General features: G+C 52.2%; 1 protein-coding gene across 1 annotated transcript in view; it reads right to left on the reverse strand.

The window, feature by feature from the left end:
* UCKL1 (uridine-cytidine kinase 1-like 1) overlaps window positions 1-18,269 on the reverse strand; it is a gene marked incomplete at its 5' end in the record, with an annotated part of 51,578 nt that overhangs the window by 26,808 nt on the left and 6,501 nt on the right. Inside the window, 4 exons of the mRNA XM_015412374.1 lie at window positions 4,805-4,866; window positions 10,342-10,531; window positions 14,452-14,523; window positions 18,068-18,238. Of these exons, the coding sequence (XP_015267860.1) occupies window positions 4,805-4,866; window positions 10,342-10,531; window positions 14,452-14,523; window positions 18,068-18,238 (495 nt within the window). The remainder of the gene's footprint in view (window positions 1-4,804; window positions 4,867-10,341; window positions 10,532-14,451; window positions 14,524-18,067; window positions 18,239-18,269) is intronic.

The following is an 18,269-nucleotide window of genomic DNA, read 5'->3' on the forward strand; positions in this document are numbered from 1 at the left end:
ATTTTGTTCCTGGGGGACTCTCCCCCACCCTTTACGAGAAGGGTGGTGTAGCAACCCAAGCCGGGGCCGGGGTTAAATCAGCCCCAACTTGAGGAATGTGTCTCATCTACAGTTGCCGTCTCCGGGTTGGGAAATAATTGGAGATTTTGGGGGTGGAGCCAGGAGAGGGTGGGGTTTGGGGAGGGGAGGGACTCCAGCGGGGTCTAACTCCACAGAGTCCACCTTCCAATGCAGGGCACAAGGCCACGGAGTCCACCCTCTGAAGGAGCCATTCTCTCCAGGGGAACTGAACTCTGCCGTTTGGAGACCCGTTGTCACAGTGGGAGACCTCCAATGCTGGCCCGCACTGCCGCCCTCTCCTTGAACACACGAAGCTGACGTCTACTGAATCGGACCCTCGGTCCATCAAGGTCAGTGTTGTCTACTCAGACCGGCCGCCGCTCTCCAGCGTCCCAGGCAAAAAAGTCTTTCTCATCACCTCCTGCCTGGTCCTTTCAACTGGAGATGCCGGGGATTGAACCTGGGACCTTCTGCATGCCAAGCAGAGGCTCTGCCGCTGAGCAAAGGTCTCAGGTCAAGGTCTTTCTCATCACCTCCTGCCTGGTCCTTTTAACTGGAGATGCCGGGGATTGAACCTGGGACCTTCGGCGTGCCAAGCAGAGGCTCTTCCCCTGAGCCAGGGCCCTTCTTACAACTGTCCTTCTGGGCTACTGTCAAAACCCCTCCTTCGTACAAACAGCACAGTTTAGAACTGTGCTCCATCATTCTGCAGAATGACGGAGGGCGGGACGGAGGAGGAGGAGGAGACTGGATTTATACCCCGCCCTTCACTACCCAAAGGAGTCTCAGAGCGGCTTATAAACTCCTTTCCCTTCCCCTCCCCACAACAGACACCCTGTGAGGAGGGCGGGGCTGAGAGAGCTCTTGACAGAAACTGCTCTTTTCCAGGAACAGCTCTTATCAGAACTATGCCTTGCCCAAGGTCATCCAGCCAGGTGCCAGTGGAGGAGTGGGGAATCAAACCTGGTTCTCCCAGAGGAGGAGGAGGTTGGACTTATATCCTGCTCTTCACTACCCAAGGGAGTCTCAGAGTGGCTCACAAACTCCTTTCCCTTCCCCTCCCCACAACAGACACCCTGTGAGGTGGGCGGGGCTGAGAAAGCTCTGACAGAAACGGCTCTTTTCAAGAACAGCTCTTATCAGAACTATGGCTTGCCCAAGGTCATCCAGCCAGGTGCCAGTGGAGGAGTGGGGAATCGAACCCGGTTCTCCCAGATTAGAGTCTGCGCACTCAACCACTACACCAGACTGGCTCTCAAGGGAAGGGCTGAGCTGGTTCTTGGCTCCCGTGGACCTTTCTTATATGGAATCTTATGTAAGCCACCCTGAACCTGCCTTGGCGTGGAGGGGCAGGGTATGCATTAATTGAATGAATGAATACATATATAAATAAATGCCCAGGGGAATACCAATCACCACTTTGGGGTCAGAAAGGAATTTTCCTCCAGGCCAGATTGGCTCAGGGATCCCGGATGGTTTTTTGGCCTTCCTCTGGGCATACACAGCAGGGGTCACTGGGGAAGTGGGAGGGGGGGGAAGACAGCTGTGAATTTCCTGCAGGGTGCAGGGGGCTGGACTAGATGGCCCTTGGGGGTCCCTTCAAGCTCTGTGTTCCTAGAACGTTAGACAGTCAGGGTCCCTTTTTGCATTCGCTGCCTGGAGTGTCCGTATCGTGAAAGGAGACCCACAGGCGAGGCTGGGGTCCCGCCCTTTGCCATCGTGATATTGCTGGAATGCATTCAGCAAGGCCCTCTCTGGGGATAAAAGGAGGAGAAAGAAATTAATGGAGAGGCGAGGTATAGAGGAAAGCAGCTTTCCACTGGATGCTTTCGAAAGCAGGAAAAGTATGTGCTTTGTGACATCTGTATTTTTCTCCTCTGAGCCTCCCAACAATCCTACAAGGTAGGTCAGGTTGAGAAAGTGGGAGCGGACAATGACCACTTTCCGAGCTTTGCAGCTGAGCGGTGACTTGAACCCAGATCCTTACAAATGCACCACACCAGCTGCAGAGGGGACATAAAATAATCGGGCTGGGATATCTTTCTTTGGTCTCCCGTCTGTCTACAAAATTCCTGTTCCCTTTGTTTATTTAAGAACATCGGAAGGGCCCTGCTGGATCAGACCAGCGGCCCATCTAGTCCAGCATCCTGTCTCATGAAATGGCCAACCAGTTCCTCTGGAGGGCCAACAACAGGGCAGAGAGGCTGAGGCCTTCAGAAGAACATCAGAAGAGCCCTGCTGGATCAGACCCGTGGTCCATCTAGTCCAGCATCCTGTCTCATGAAATGGCCAACCAGTTCCTCTGGAGGGCCAACAACAGGGCAGAGAGGCTGAGGCCTTCAGAAGAACATCAGAAGAGCCCTGCTGGATCAGACCCGTGGTCCATCTAGTCCAGCATCCTGTCTCATGAAATGGCCAACCAGTTCCTCTGGAGGGCCAACAACAGGGCAGAGAGGCTGAGGCCTTCAGAAGAACATCAGAAGAGCCCTGCTGGATCAGACCCGTGGTCCATCTAGTCCAGCATCCTGTCTCATGAAATGGCCAACCAGTTCCTCTGGAGGGCCAACAACAGGGCAGAGAGGCTGAGGCCTTCAGAAGAACATCAGAAGAGCCCTGCTGGATCAGACCCGTGGTCCATCTAGTCCAGCATCCTGTCTCATGAAATGGCCAACCAGTTCCTCTGGAGGGCCAACAACAGGGCAGAGAGGCTGAGGCCTTCAGAAGAACATCAGAAGAGCCCTGCTGGATCAGACCCGTGGTCCATCTAGTCCAGCATCCTGTCTCATGAAATGGCCAACCAGTTCCTCTGGAGGGCCAACAACAGGGCAGAGAGGCTGAGGCCTTCAGAAGAACATCAGAAGAGCCCTGCTGGATCAGACCCGTGGTCCATCTAGTCCAGCATCCTGTCTCATGAAATGGCCAACCAGTTCCTCTGGAGGGCCAACAACAGGGCAGAGAGGCTGAGGCCTTCAGAAGAACATCAGAAGAGCCCTGCTGGATCAGACCCGTGGTCCATCTAGTCCAGCATCCTGTCTCATGAAATGGCCAACCAGTTCCTCTGGAGGGCCAACAACAGGGCAGAGAGGCTGAGGCCTTCAGAAGAACATCAGAAGAGCCCTGCTGGATCAGACCAGTGGTCCATCTAGTCCAGCATCCGGTCGCACACAGCAGCCAACCAGTCCCTCTGCAGGGCCAACAGGAGGGCACAGAGGCTGAGGCCTTCATAAGAACATCAGAAGAATTCTGCCTGATCAGACCAGTGGTCCATCTAGTCCAGCATCTTGTCTCACAGAGTGGCCAGCCAGTTCCTCTGGAGGGCCAACAACAGGGCAGAGAGGTTGAGGCCTTCTCCTGATGCTGCCCCCTGGCTATGGAGGTTCCCCTCGGTCACCATGGTTAGTAGCTATTGATAGACTTATCCTCCATTTATTTACTGACTTCATTTAAACCCCACCTGTCTCCCCAATAGGGACTCAAAGCTGCTTACATTCCCTCTCTCCTCCATTTTTATGTGCGACTGCAATAAAAAAGGCCAACGCTATGCTGGGGATTATTAGGAAGGGTATTGAAAACAGATCAGCCAATATCATAATGCCCCTATATAAATCGATGGTGTGACCTCATTTGGAATACTGTGTGCAGTTCTGGTCACCATACCTTAAAAAGGATATTATAGCTTTGGGAAAAGTGCAGAAAAGGGCAACTCGAATGATAAAAGGGTTGGAACACTTTCCCTATGAGGAAAGGTTAAAGCACTTGGGGCTCTTTAGCTTGGAGAAACGATGACTGAGGGGAGACATGATTGAGGTTTATAAGATTATGCATGGGATAGAGCAGGTAGAGAAAGAGGTACTTTTCTCCCTTTCTCACAATACAAGAACTCGTGGGCACTCCATGAAATTGCTGAGCGGTCGGGTTAGAACGGATAAAGGAATTCCTTCTTCACCCAAAGAGTGATTAACACATGGAATTCACTGCCACAGGAAGTGGTGGCAGCTACAAGCATGGATGGCTTCAAAAGGGATAAGCATATGGAGCAGAGGTCCATCAGTGGCTATTAGCCACAAGGTATAGATAGGTGCTCTGGGGCAAGTGATGCTCTGTCTTCTTGGTGCTTGGGGAGGTCAACAGTGGGAGGGCTTCTAATGTCCTGGCCCCACTGGTGGACCTCCTGATGGCACCTGGTATTTTTGGCCACTGTGTGACACAGAGTGTTGGACTGGATGGGCCTTTGGCCTGATCCAACATTGGCGTCTCTTATGTTCTTATGTCTGGGGCAGTGATGCGCTGTCTTCTTGGTGCTTGGGGGGGCAACAGTGGGAGGGCTTCTAGTGTCCTGGCCCCACTGGTGGACCTCCTGATGGCACCTGGTATTTCTGGCCACTGTGTGACACAGAGTGTTGGACTGGATGGGCCATTGGCCTGATCCAACATTGGCGTCTCTTATGTTCTTATCCTCACAACAACCCGGTGAGGTAGGCTGGGCAGGGAGTGCGGGACTGGCCCGAGATCACCCAGCCAGCTTTACTGACTAGACCACTGAGAAGTGCAGGCTGGCTTCCTTCCCACAGGAGAGTAATGAATGGAATGAGAGCCCCTCCCCCTGCAAGGAGGCAAAGGGGTTTCATGTGGCTCCGTGCACGTCCAGGCACGAAAGCAGGGCACCTTTTGCCATTCAGCCCTCCCACCCTGCCCCCACTGAGGTGGTCTCCCACTGCATGGTGCTCCCCTACGGAGGCCTCACCTCTTCTAGTTGGCTGTGCACATGCTGGACAATCAAGTCGATAGCAACAGTGTTTCCACTACCTGCAGCAAACAGGAGAGCGAGAGAGAAAGAGAAAAGTGTATGAACAGATGCCTTTTGCCTCCTAGTAGAAACCAGCATCGGCAATGAGACAGGAAACCTAGGTCTCTGTTCAGTCCAGGTGGATCCATTGTCTTGAACTCTGTTATCAGTTGCAATTCAGTAGTCTAATGAAACTCAAGACAATGCATCCCCCCTGGACTGAATAGAGACCTAGGTTTCCTGTCTCATCACCAGTGCTGATTTCTCCATGCCTACTACCCCTCTACATATCACACCTAGCCCAATGACACCTGCTATTGTCTCTTGCCTGCTAATGTCATTTGGCATCTGAAATCACTCCACTTTCCAAGATATAAGGACAGATGGACTCACATTCTAGCTGCATCTGAAGAAATGAGCTGTGACTCATGAAAGTTCCTACCCTGCCACAAATCTTGTTAGTCTTTAAGGTGCTACTGGACTCTTACGAGATTTCCAGAGATTAAGCTTTTGAAAGTGGAAGCTCCCTTCATCAGATACAAGAAAGAATGGTTCTCTATTCCCACTTGTACCTGATGAAGGGAGCTATGGCTCTCGAAAGCTTATAGGCCTGAAATTTTGTAGGTCTCCGAGACGCTACTGGACTTGAATCGAGCTCTTCTACTGCAGACCAACACGGCTCCCCTCCTGAAACAATTTTGCATTCCAGCTCCCTTTGCAACACCCCTTCCAGCTTCTGACTGGGACAGATGGTCTCAGAGTTCCACATTCCAACTTGTATCTGACGAAGGGAGCTTGGGACTCTCAAAAGCCTGTTGTCATCACATCTCGGAAGCTAGGCAAGGTCAGCCCTGGTTAGTACTTGGGTGGGAGACCACCATGGAATCCAGGGTTGCTACGCAGAGGCAGGCAACGGCAAACCACCTCTGTTCATCTGACCTTACCTGAATGGCCCAGGCTAGCCCGATCTCATCAGATCTCAGAAGCTAAGCAGGGTCAGCCCTAGTTAGTACTTGGGTGGGAGACCACCATGGAATCCAGGGTTGCTATGCAGAGGCAGGCAATGGCAAACCCCCTCTGTTCATCTGCCCAGACCTGGATGGCCCAGGCTAGCCCGATCTCATCAGATCTCAGAAGCTAAGCAGGGTCGGCCCTGATTAGTACTTGGATGGGAAACCACCAAGGAAACCCAGGGTTGCTATGCAGAGGCAGGCAATGGCAAACCCCCTCTGTTCATCTGCCCAGACCTGGATGGCCCAGGCTAGCCCGATCTCATCAGATCTCAGAAGCTATGCAGGGTCAGCCCTGGTTAGTACTTGGATGAGAGACCACCATGGAATCCAGGGTTGCTACGCAGAGGCAGGCAATGGCTAACCAGCTCTGTTCAACTTCCCAGACCTGGATGGCCCAGGCTAGCCTGATCTTACCAGATCTCGGAAGCTAAGTAGGGGCAGCTCTGGTTAGCACTTGGGTGGGAGACCACCAATGAAGTCCAGGGTTGCTATGCAGAGGCAGGCAATGGCCAACCACCCTTTGTTACTGTTCTCTGACCAGATTGGCCTAGGCTAGCCTGATCCCATCAGATCTCGGGAACTAACCAGGGTCAGCCCCGGTTAGTGCTTGGATGGAAGACCACCAAGGAAGTCCAGGGTTGCTATGCAGAGGCAGGCAACGGCCAAACCACCTCTTGCCTTGAAACCCCTACGGGGTCTTCACAAGTTGGCTGTGATTTGACGGCACTTAACCCACACACGCAGATCTGATGAAAGTAGTTTTGACTCTCAAGTGTTTATACCCCCAAAATCTCGTTGGTTTCTAAGGGGCTGCTGCATTTGAATCCGGCTCTTAGGTGGGAAACGGAATTACCCTTGCCAGTTTGGTGTCGTGGTTCAGTGCGCGGACTCTAATCTGGGAGAACCGGGTTTGATTCCCCACCCCTCCACCCGCAGCTGCTGGATGACCTTGGGCAAGCCGTAGTTCTGACAAGAGCTTTCTCTCAAGGGCAGTTCTCTCACAGCTCTCTGAGCCCCACCGACCTCACAGGGTGTCTGTTGCGGGGAGGGGAAGGGAAAGGAGATGGTAAGCCGCTCTGAGATGCTGACTGAAGGGCGAGGTATAAATCCAATCTCCTCCTCCTCCTCCTCCTTCTTCCAAGCACTGATGACTGTGGTCTTTTTTTCTTGACTGGGCTTTGGGTCCTTTAACGACACACAGACATTTCCAAGGACGTTTCACCTTCTTTTCCCAGCGCTTCCATGCAATTGGAAAGCTGCACCTGTTGAATTTCTAAAGGGTGGAGGGGGGGAACCCATTCCGTGAAGCTGACCGAAGGCCTAGAAGGAGACCCCACCTGCACGAACGGACTGTAGACACGATCGCCGCCCCTCCGTGGGACGATCAACTCCTGTTCGCTTGATTCTACGTCTTTTGATTCTTTTCCTTTGCTCCACAAGTATCTCTTTGGAGACCGACGTTCCTTATGCCAATTGATGGCGCCGGCACATTTTTTATGCATGCCGCCCAGACGAATGCTGTTTAACTTGGTGTGCGTGTGCGAGCTCTCCGCGATGGTTATTTTTACACGCATTTAATAATTTAAAAAGCATTTGAATAAGTGAGACGCTGCGCAAAGGCCTGCGCTCATGAATAAATTGATACGTGAAAAAGGGTGAACCGAGTTCCAGTCTTAGCCTGCGGACTCTGTGAACTGTATTTACACACAAGAAAGTTCCGACCCTCTATTCGGTTCTGATACACCGCGTTTGTACCATAATTGATTATAAATAGTTTCCTTAGCAGGTTGCCCTCGTGAAGCAACCTGGTGACTTCTGTGCATAGGAATAAGAACATATGGACGCTGCATTTTTTGGGGGGGTGAGTGTCTTTACCTGTTGAACTTCAGCCCGTTACGCAGGACACAGTCCTGCCTTTTCCTTCAGCGTCTCCCGTATGGAACTAACGAACACCATCCTCCGTTTAAACAGTGCTGACGCAGGAATATTTCAGATTGATGGCACAAACGTCAGTGGAAAGCAGCCTCAAGTTGCAGGGGTTTCAAGGGAAGAGACAAACAGAGGTGGTTGGCCATTGCCTGCCTCTGCGTAGCAACCCTAGACTTCCTTGTTGGTCTCCCATCCAAATAGTGACCAGGACCGAAACTGCTTAGCTTCCGAGATCTGATGAGATCCGGCTACCCTAGGCCATCCAGGTCAGGGCAGATGAACAGAGGTGGTTTGCCATTGCCTGCCTCTGCGTAGCAACCCTAGACTTCCTTGTTGGTCTCCCATCCAAATAGTGACCAGGACCGAAACTGCTTAGCTTCCGAGATCTGATGAGATCCGGCTACCCTAGGCCATCCAGGTCAGGGCAGATGAACAGAGGTGGTTTGCCATTGCCTGCCTCTGCGTAGCAACCCTAGACTTCCTTGTTGGTCTCCCATCCAAATAGTGACCAGGACCGAAACTGCTTAGCTTCCGAGATCTGATGAGATCCGGCTACCCTAGGCCATCCAGGTCAGGGCAGATGAACAGAGGTGGTTTGCCATTGCCTGCCTCTGCGTAGCAACCCTAGACTTCCTTGTTGGTCTCCCATCCAAATAGTGACCAGGACCGGCACTGCTTAGCTTCCAAGATCTGATGAGATCAGGCTACCCTGAATCATCCAGGTCAGGGGAAGTACAGAGGTGGTTCACCATTGCCTGCCTCTGCATAGCAACCCTGGACTTCCTTGGTGGTCTCCCATCCAAGTACTGAGCAGGGCTGACCCTGCTTAGCTTCTAAGACATGATGAGATAAGGGCTAGCCTGGGCCATCCAAGTCAGGGTAAACACAGAGGTGGTTTGCCATTGCCTGCCTCTGCGTAACAACCCTGGACTTCCTTGGTGGTTTCCCATCCAAGTACTAACCAGGGCTGACCCTGCTTAGGTGCTGAGATCTGATGAGATCAGGCTAGTCTGGACCATCCAAGTCAGGGGAAGTACAGAGGTGGTTTGCCCTTGCCTGCCTCTGCATAGCAACCCTGGACTTCCCTGGTGGTCTCCCATCCAAGTACTAACCAGGGCTGACCCTGCTTAGCTTCTGAAATCTGACAAGCTTGGGCTAGCCTGGGCCATTCACGTCAGGGTAGACGGACAGAGCTGGTTCGCCCTTGCCTGCCTCTGCGTAGTGACTCTCGGATTACGTGGTGGTCTCCCACCCAAGTACTAATGAAGGCCAACCCTACTAAGCTACCGAGATCTCACAAGATCGGGCTAGCCTGGGTCACCCACGTCAGGGCGGCATGAATAGGGTTCCCATCTCTGGGATGGAAAATTCCAAGAGATTTGGGGGGGGGGGTGCCTGGGAGGACAGAGTTTGACGAAGGGAAGGAATCTTAGTCAAGTATAACGCCTCAGAATCCAAAGCAGCCATTTTCTCTAGGGGAACTGATCGCTGTTGCGTGGAGATCAGTTGCGATTCCAGGAAATCTCCAGGCTCCAACTGGAGGTTATATGTCACAAGAGAAGGAGGAGGAGGAGGAGGAGAAGAAGATGATATTGGATTTATACCCCGCCCTTCACTACCCAAAGGAGTCTCAGAGCGCCTCACAAACTCCTTTCCCTTCCCCTCCCCACAACAGACACCCTGTGAGGTAGGTGGCGCTGAGAACTGACAGAAACGGCTCTTTTTCAGGAACAGCTCTTGTCAGAACTACGGCTTGCCCAAGGTCCTCAAGCCAGGTGCAAGGGGAGGAGTGGGGAATCAAACCTGGTTCTCCCAGAGGAGGAGGAGGTTGGACTTATATCCTGCTCTTCACTACCCAAGGGAGTCTCAGAGTGGCTTACAAACTCCTTTCCCTTCCCCTCCCCACAACAGACACCCTTGTGAAGCAGGTGGGGCTGAGAAAACTCTGACAGAAACTGGTCTTTTTCAAGAACAGCTGTGACAGAACTATGGCTTGCCCAAGGTCATCCAGCAGGTGCAAGTGGAGGAGTGGGGAATCAAACTCGGTTCTCCCAGATTAGAGTCCGCGCACTTAACCACTACACCAAACTGGCATGTACCTTTGGATTGGGACAAGAATATGATCGTGTGACTTTATAATAGCCTATTTTGTGCATGAATTATTCAGATTTGAAATCTATTGAGTGTAACTGAAACAACGTTAATAATTTGGTCACGGCGGCTTTTGCTTCACTGACGTTATCCCCCTGGAGGTTGGCAACCATAACCATAAAGGTTACATACAAGTTCTTTCCAAAAATTTGCTACCGAGCCTTGTGCCAAAACGCATGCCAGGACGCAGACTGGAAAACAGTCTGGGCAGCTAAATGGAGCCTCCATTTACAAAGGCAGTATATCCCCAAATGTGACAAGCTAGGAATGATCCACTAGTACCTCGGTCCTTACAAGCCACACCCCCTGACAAGCCACTTGCTGGGGAAGGCGTTCAACCCATGCAGGCAGCCATCTAGCAGGTAGCCATCTAGCAGGTCTGATCTATAACCCGGCCCCTACCTCGTGGGACAACAATGTCAGCCAGGCGCATGGTGGGCTGGATGTACTGGTCGAAGGCTGGCTTGACAAACTTGTTGTACTGCTTGATGACGCCTTCGATCTCCCGGCCACGCTCGCTGATATCCCTACGGAGGCGCCGGACCAGGCGGATGTCAGAATCGGTGTCGACAAATATCTTCATGTCCAGGAGCTGCAAGAAGACACAGAAAGCCAGAAAGTATCTTCCAGGATTTTCACTTCCTATCTGCCTCTTCCCGCTTCCATCATTATGTATATATATCCATCTAATACAGTGGTCTCCAACATGGTGCCCTTCCATACCCTTCCTGGTTCCCGCCAAGGGTTTTTGGAAAGGGGGCAAGGCCAGGTGAGGCCTGTGCCCAGGAGGGATTCTGATTGGCTGTGCAGATTAAAAGGCACCCTGTTCAAGAGAGCATCTCCATAAGCATCAAAAGAGCCCTGCTGGGTCAGAGCAGTGGCCCATCTAGCCCAGCTGACCAGTTCCTCTGGAGGCCCAACAACAGGGCATGGAGGCCGAGGCCTTCATAAGAACAACAGGAGAGCCCTGCTGGATCAGACTAGTGGTCCATCTAGTCCAGCTTCCTGTCTCACACAGTGGCCAGCCAGTTCTTCTGGAGAGCCACAACAGGGCATAGAGACTGAGGTCTCCATAAGAACATCAGAAGAGCCCTGCTGGATCAGACTAGTGGTCCATCTAGTCCAGCTTCCTGTCTCACACAGTGGCCAGCCAGTTCTTCTGGAGGGCCACAACAGGGCATAGAGACCGAGGCCTTCATAAGAATATCTGAAGAGCCCTGCTGGGTCAAACCAGTGGTCCATCCAGTCCAGCATCCTGTCTCACAGAGTGGCCAACCAGTTCTTCTGGAGGCCCAACAACAGGGCATAGAGGCCGAGGCCTTCATAAGAACATCAGAAGAGCCCTGCTGGATTAGACCGGTTGTCCACAGAGTCCAACATCCTGTCTCACACAGGGGCCAACCAGTTCTTCTGGACGGCTAACAACACGGCAGAGAGGCCGAAGCCTTCATAAGAACCTAAGAAGAGCCCTGCTGGATCAGACCAGTTGTCCATCGAGTCCAGCATCCTGTCTCACAGAGTGGCCAACCAGTTCTTCTGGAGGCCCAACAACAGGGCATAGAGGCCGAGGCCTTCATAAGAACATCAGAAGAGCCCTGCTGGAACAGAACAATATCTAGCCCAGCACCCCGTCTCACACAGTTCCTCTGCAGGGCCAGTAACAAGGCAGAGAGGCCGAGGCCTTCCCCTGATGTCGCCTCCTGGCTCTGGGATCCAGAGGATTAGTGCCCCTGAATGTAGAAGTTCCCCTCAGTCCCCATAGCTAGTAGCCACTGATAGAATTATCCCTCCATGGTTCTAATTCCCTTTTCATGGTTCTAATTCCCTTTTCAATCTGTTTACTCCCGTGGCCATCACTACATCCTCTGGCAATGAATACAGTTTCGTCCGTGTGTATTTTAAATGACCATTTTGTCCTTTGCAAATTCGGCCACCTCAAGAAATTCAGCTTTCTCAAGAAGGAGAGCTTGAAGCTTCAACTCTTTCCTCCCCTGCAAGTTTTCTTGCTGGAGAAAACCGCCTCACTCTCTTTCCCTGCTTGATAAAGCGATCCCAGCAATTAAACTTGCAACAGAAAAAAAAAGTGTTTAAAATATATACAGAAAAAAACAAAATGTAGAAGCAGACCCCTGAGCAACAGGCTCACTGTAAATTATAGCTGGTCGCCAACAGGGGCCCTGTAGCATTCCAAGCTGGGACAGTTAGTCAAGCATAATTAACACGTGGAATTCATCGCAGCAGGAAGTGGCGGCGCCTACAAGCATAGACAGCTTAAAGGGGATTGGAGAAACAGAGGTCCATCAGTGGCTATTAGCCACAAGGGATAGATGGAACACTCTGTCCGGGGCAGTGATGCTCTGTCTTCTTGGTGCTTGGGGGGCAAGAGTGGGAGGGCCTCTGGAGTTCTGGCCCTGCTGGTGGACTTCCTGATGGCACTTGGGTTTTGGCCACTGTGGGACACAGAGTGTTGGACTGGAGGGACCACTGGCCTGATCCAACATGGCTTCTCTTGTGTTCTTATGTCTGGGGCAAGTGATGCTCTGTCTTCTTGGTGCTTGGGGGGGCACAGGGGGATGGCTTCTGGAGTTCTGGTCCTGCTGGTGGACCTGCTTATGGTACCTTGGTTTTGGCCACTGTGAGACACAGAGTGTTGGACTGGAGGGGCCACTGGCCTGATCCAACATGGCTTCTCTTGTGTTCTTATGTCTGGGGCAGTGATGCCCTGTCTTCTTGGTGCTTGGGGGGGCACAGTGGGATGGCTTCTGGAGTTTTGGCCCTGTTGGTGGACCTCCTGATGGCCCCTGGGTTTTGGCCACTGTGGGACACAGAATTTTGGCTTCTCTTACGTACTTATGTTCTTAAGCGAACAGTGGCATCATCAGCAATGCAAAAAAGCTGCTTCTAGAAGGAGTGGGGAGGGGGCTCAGAATCCCTGTGCCATGAATGAAGTCCTCCTCAGGCCTCTTGGATTAAGGCCTAAGCCTAAACGTTTTGCCAGGCTGACTGGACCATGGCGTGGGCCACAGTAAGGTGAGAAGGGGACAGGGTTCGGCTCCCCACGTCCGTGACCTCCACCTTCTGCACCCAAAACAATTAAACTGCCCTAAATTATACATGGAAGGGTAGACATGTGACTAATTGAGCATGGATCCAACCTCCCCCCCCCCCCGTCTCTTTCAGTGGTGGTGGGGGGAGAAACAGCAAAGATCACTTCCGCTGTTGTGTTGAAAATTCCTTATATTCCTTCAGTAGCCACTGGAGGGCACTCCTGCTCCAGCTGAAAAGGTAATGTAAGGACATCAGAAGAGCCCTGCTGGGTCAGATCTAGACCAGCATCCCGTCTCACACAGTGGCCAACCAGTTCCTCTGGAGGGCCAACAACAGGGCATTGAGGCCGAGGCCTTCATAAGAATATCAGAAGAGCCCTGCTGGGTCAGACCAGTGAGGGTCCATCTAGTCCAGCATCCCATCTCACATAGTGGCCAACCAGTCTCTCTGGAGGGCCAACAACAGGGCATAGAGACCGAGGCCTTCATAAGGACAGAAGAAGAGCCCTGCTGAATGAGACCACTGGTCCATCTAGTCCAGCATCCTGTCTCACCCAGGGGCCAACCAGTTCCTCTGGAGGGGCAACAACAGGGCATAGAGGCTGAGGCCTTCCTAAGAACATCAGAAGAGCCCTGCTGGGTCAGATCTAGTCCAGCATCCTGTCTCACCCAGGGGCCAACCAGTTCCTCTGGAGGGGCAACAACAGGGCATAGAGGCTGAGGCCTTCCTAAGAACATCAGAAGAGCCCTGCTGGGTCAGATCTAGTCCAGCATCCTGTCTCACCCAGGGGCCAACCAGTTCCTCTGGAGGGCCAACAACAGGGCACAGAGGCCGAGGCTTTCCCCTGATGTTGCCTCCTGGCTCCAACCAGTTCCTTCTTATGTTCTTACGTAAGGATGTGCTGCTGGCAAGCAAGATGAAGATAATTCATGCCTTAACATTCCCCATTCCTATGCAGTTGCCCAGTAAAGAAAGTGGAGGGGAAGAAAGTTGATCCCGTTGAGATGTGGTGTTGGAGGACCAGTTTTACAACAGTGACTCTTATTTTCTCAGAATGTGACCAAAGTACGACAGCCACCGTTGAGTCGTTTTTGCTTCTTGGGATAATTCAGGTTTGATTTGATCGAGAACCAGCTGACTGGTCTTTTTCTCAGTCCACGATACCCGTAAAACTCTCCTCCCCTTTATCCTCACAACAGCCCCATGAGGCAGGTCAGGCAGAGAGTGTGTGACTGGCCCAAGGTCACCCAGAGGCCTTCCTTGGCACAAGGGAGGATTCGAACGGGGGTCTCCCAGATACTAGTCTGACACTCTTAACCGCTACGCCACGTTGGCTCCCTTTGTGAGTTTTTAAGGAACCACGGGAGTCTTTGCGACATCAGACAAACTACACTTCAAAAAATGGATTGAGCGATGAATAAATTGACAGATTATTATTATTATTTCGTCTCTGGTCTCTCTTACCTTCAGAAGCTCCTTATCGGAAAACGCCATGATGCCTTCGAAGATGATGACGTTGGCTCCGTATAGGGTTTTCTGGAAGCGAGAGAGAAAAGTCGGGGGGGGGGGAGAGAAAGGAAACACACGGCTGGAGAAGGAAGGAAGTCAAACCATCTCTAAAGGAAAGAGAACCAAATTGCAGGACCAGGCAGTAGGTGATGTGAAAGGCCTCCGCCTGAGACCCTGGAGAGCTGCCGCCGGTCTGAGCAGACAAGACTGACACCTTGATGGACTGAAGGTCTGATCCACTATGAAGCAGCTTCGACTCCGAAGCCTGTAATGGGCCATTCTGGCCAGGCGGTGGCGGTGCGGCGCTGCAAGACCTGGAGAAGCGGAAGTCATCTAGCCAAGCCGAAGTGACGCCGACCGAGAGATGGCACACTTCCTCTTTTCAACTGCTAAAAAGGTAAAGGGTTTCCCTCGCTCGAAAGCCAGTCGAATCCGACTCTAGGGGTGCGGTGCTCATCTCCGTTTCCAAGCCGAAGAGCCAGCGCTGTCCGAAGACGTTTCCGTGGTCATGTAGCCGGCATGACTAGACACCGAGGCACACGGAACGCTGTTACCTTCCACTGAAGCGGTACCTATTTACCTACTTGCCATTTCTTGCTTTCGAACTGCTAGGTTGGCAGGAGCTGGGGCCAGAGACGGGAGCTCACTCCATCACGCGGCACACTCAGGTCTCGAACTGCTGAACTACAGATCTTCTGGTCTGCAGCTCAGCATCTTAACCACTTGAGCCACCACAGCACCTACTACAACATCTACTGCTACAGGCACACTAACACAGCTACCCGTCTTGATCTATCCTAAATTCAGAGTGACTCACACAATCAGCACTGCTGTCCGATGACCGTCTAGCCTCTGCTTAAAAGCCTCCAAAGAAGCCCACCACCTCCCGAGGAAGCCCGTTCTACTGAGGAACTGCCCTAAATGTCAGGAAGTTCTTCCTCGTGTTTAGCCGAAAACTCTTTTGAGTTAATATCAATGTGTCGGTTCCGGTCCGGCCTTCCGGGGCGACAGAAAACAACTCTGCTCCGCCCTCTACAAGACAGCCCGCCAAAGCCACCCTGAGCCTGTCAAGGGGAGGGCGGGATATAAATATGATAAAATAAATAAATAAAGATGGCTGTCCCGTCACCTCTCAGTAGAAAAGAGCACGAGTCCAAAGGCATCTTGAAGACTAACAAACTTTGCAGCAGCGCCGGAGCTTTCTTGAGTCACTGCTCACTTCTTCAGATACAACTAGAATGGGACATTCTCCCATTCTATTTTTTTTTTTTTGAGCCCCCGGAGGGGATTTTTTATTGTTATTATTTTTTACACTACAAAAACTACAACAGAAGAAAAGGGAGGGGAAACGACATATACGGGATAAAGTAAAGAACCCACTACTAACTAAAAGCCCAAGAGAGGCGATCCTCCAACTAGCTTAGTTACATCAAGTCTTCCCATCATTGATCCCTTTATAAACTGAGTCAAACATTTGTAACACTTTCCCTTTAAAGCTTAAATTTAACTGTCTAGAAATAGTACCCCCGATCATCCCATATCAAAACTCTCAAAGGCACAATTCAGAGTCCTTCAGCCTTTACTTCTCCTTTCCCCTTCTCTTCCGCAGCTTGTAAGGACTTTTTGGGGCTACATTCTCCCATTCTAGAAGAGGAAGAGGAGGAGGAGGAGGAAAAGAATGGATTTATACCCCGCCCTTCACTCGGAGTCTCAGAGCGGCTTACAAACCCCTTTCGCTTCCCCTCCCCACAACAGACACCCTGTGAGGTAGGTGGGGCTGAGAGAGCTCTTGACAGGAACTGCTCTTTTTCAAGAACAGCTCTTATCAGAACTACGGCTTGCCCAAGGTCATCTAGCAACGGCGAGTGGAGGAGTGGGGAATCAAACCTTAGACTGGCTTAGACTGAGTCGACTGAAATTGAATCCGACGAAGACGGAGGTCCTGTGCCTGAATCGGAGCAGTACGGGGGTAGGGATCCCACTCCCGGCCTTCGGTGGGGCGCCGCTGGTGCCAGCTCCGAGGGTCAGGAGTTTGGGAGTGCTCCTGGATGCTTCCTTAACAATGGAGGCCCAGGTAGCGGCCGCTGCCAAGGCAGCCTTTTACCATCTTCGGCTGATTAGGCAGTTGGTTCCCTTCCTCGAACGCAAGGATCTGGCGACAGTGATCCACGCTATGGTCACCTCGAGGTTGGACTACTGCAATGCTCTCTACATGGGGCTGCCCTTGGTGCAATTCCGGAAGCTGCAGCTGGTGCAGAATGCGGCGGCCAGGCTGCTGATGGGCTTCCCCAGGTGGGAGCACATCTAGCCTGTGCTTAAGACTCTGCACTGGCTCCCAATAGCATTCCAGATTCGCTTCAAGGTGCTGGTTTTGACCTTTAAAGCCCTTTATGGTCAGGGACCAGCCTACCTAAGGGACCGCCTTTCCCGGCATGTTCCCCAGAGAGTACTGCGATCAGGATCCCAAAATGGTCTGGATCTACCTGGCCCAAAGAAAGTCAGGTTGATGGCAACCAGGACCAGGGCTTCCTCATCTGTAGCGCCGTCCTATTGGAACGAGCTTCCTGCCGAGATCAGGGCCCTGCGGGACCTTTCACAGTTCTGCAGGGCCGTGAAAACAGAGCTTTTTAGGCAGGCGTTCCGTTAGGAGCGGCGTCTTACCAGCAGCGCCCTGAGTGAACTCTGATCCAACATGACTTAGCGCGGTGGCACTGCTGAATGACTACTGGTAGTCATGTATGGCTGCGAGAGTTGGACTATAAGGAAGGCCGAGCGCCGAAGAATAGATTCTTTTGAACTATGGTGCTGGAGAAGACCCTTGAGAGTCCCTTGGACTGCAAGGAGATCAAATCAGTCGATCCTAAAAGAAATCAACCCTGACTGTTCCCTGGAAGGCCAGAGACTGAAGCTGAAGCTGAAATACTTTGGCCCCCAAATGAGAAGGGAGCACTCACTGGAGAAGACCCTGATGCTGGGAAAGATTGAAGGTCAAAGAAGACGGGAACGCCAAAGGATGCGGCACACTCAGGTCTTGAACTGCCAACCTACCGACCTTCCGGTGTCTTAATCTCTGAGCCACCGCACCCCTCATATACTACATAGGTAAAGGTTCCCTTGCTCGAAAGCCAGTCAAGTCCGACTCTAGGGTTGCGGTGCTCATCTCCGTTTCAAAGCCGAAGAGCCAGCACTGTCCGAAGATGTTTCCGTGGTCATGTGGCTGGCATGACTAAACACCAAGGCGCACGGAACGCTGTTACCTTCCCACCGAAGTGGTACCTATTTATCCTGCTCGGTTGGCAGGAGCTGGAACTAGAGATGGGAGCTCACTCCGTCATGCGGCACACTCGGGTCTTGAACTGCTGAACTACCGACCTTCCACAGCCTGCAGTTCAGCGTCTTAACCACTTGAGCCACCGCAGCTCCTCCCCTCTTGAAATACCACCTCTCCGTCATCCCCTCTCCCAGCTAAACACACCCAGCTCCTTCAGCCTCTCCTCACAGGACTTGGTCTCCCGGCAGCGCCTTCCCAGTCGCATAGAATATCCGAGCAGGACCCAGTCGGTCGGCTCACCCATTCTTTCTTGCGGCTGTGGGTGGTGAAGTCGTAGATGGGGATCTTGACACTCCTGCCCTGCTTGAGTTTCTTCAGGGTGGAGATGATCAGGTCGAAGTCGAAGGCATCCGGGTGGTCGAAGTTGTAGTCGTTGCTGGCGGCCTGCTCTTGCTGCTCTTTCGTCAGCACCTGAGAGAGACAGAGACACACACGTGACCAC

Source organism: Gekko japonicus, unplaced genomic scaffold (assembly GCF_001447785.1).
Source record: "Gekko japonicus isolate JY-2015 unplaced genomic scaffold, Gekko_japonicus_V1.1 scaffold4962, whole genome shotgun sequence".
NCBI classification, from domain to species: Eukaryota; Metazoa; Chordata; class Lepidosauria; order Squamata; family Gekkonidae; genus Gekko; species Gekko japonicus.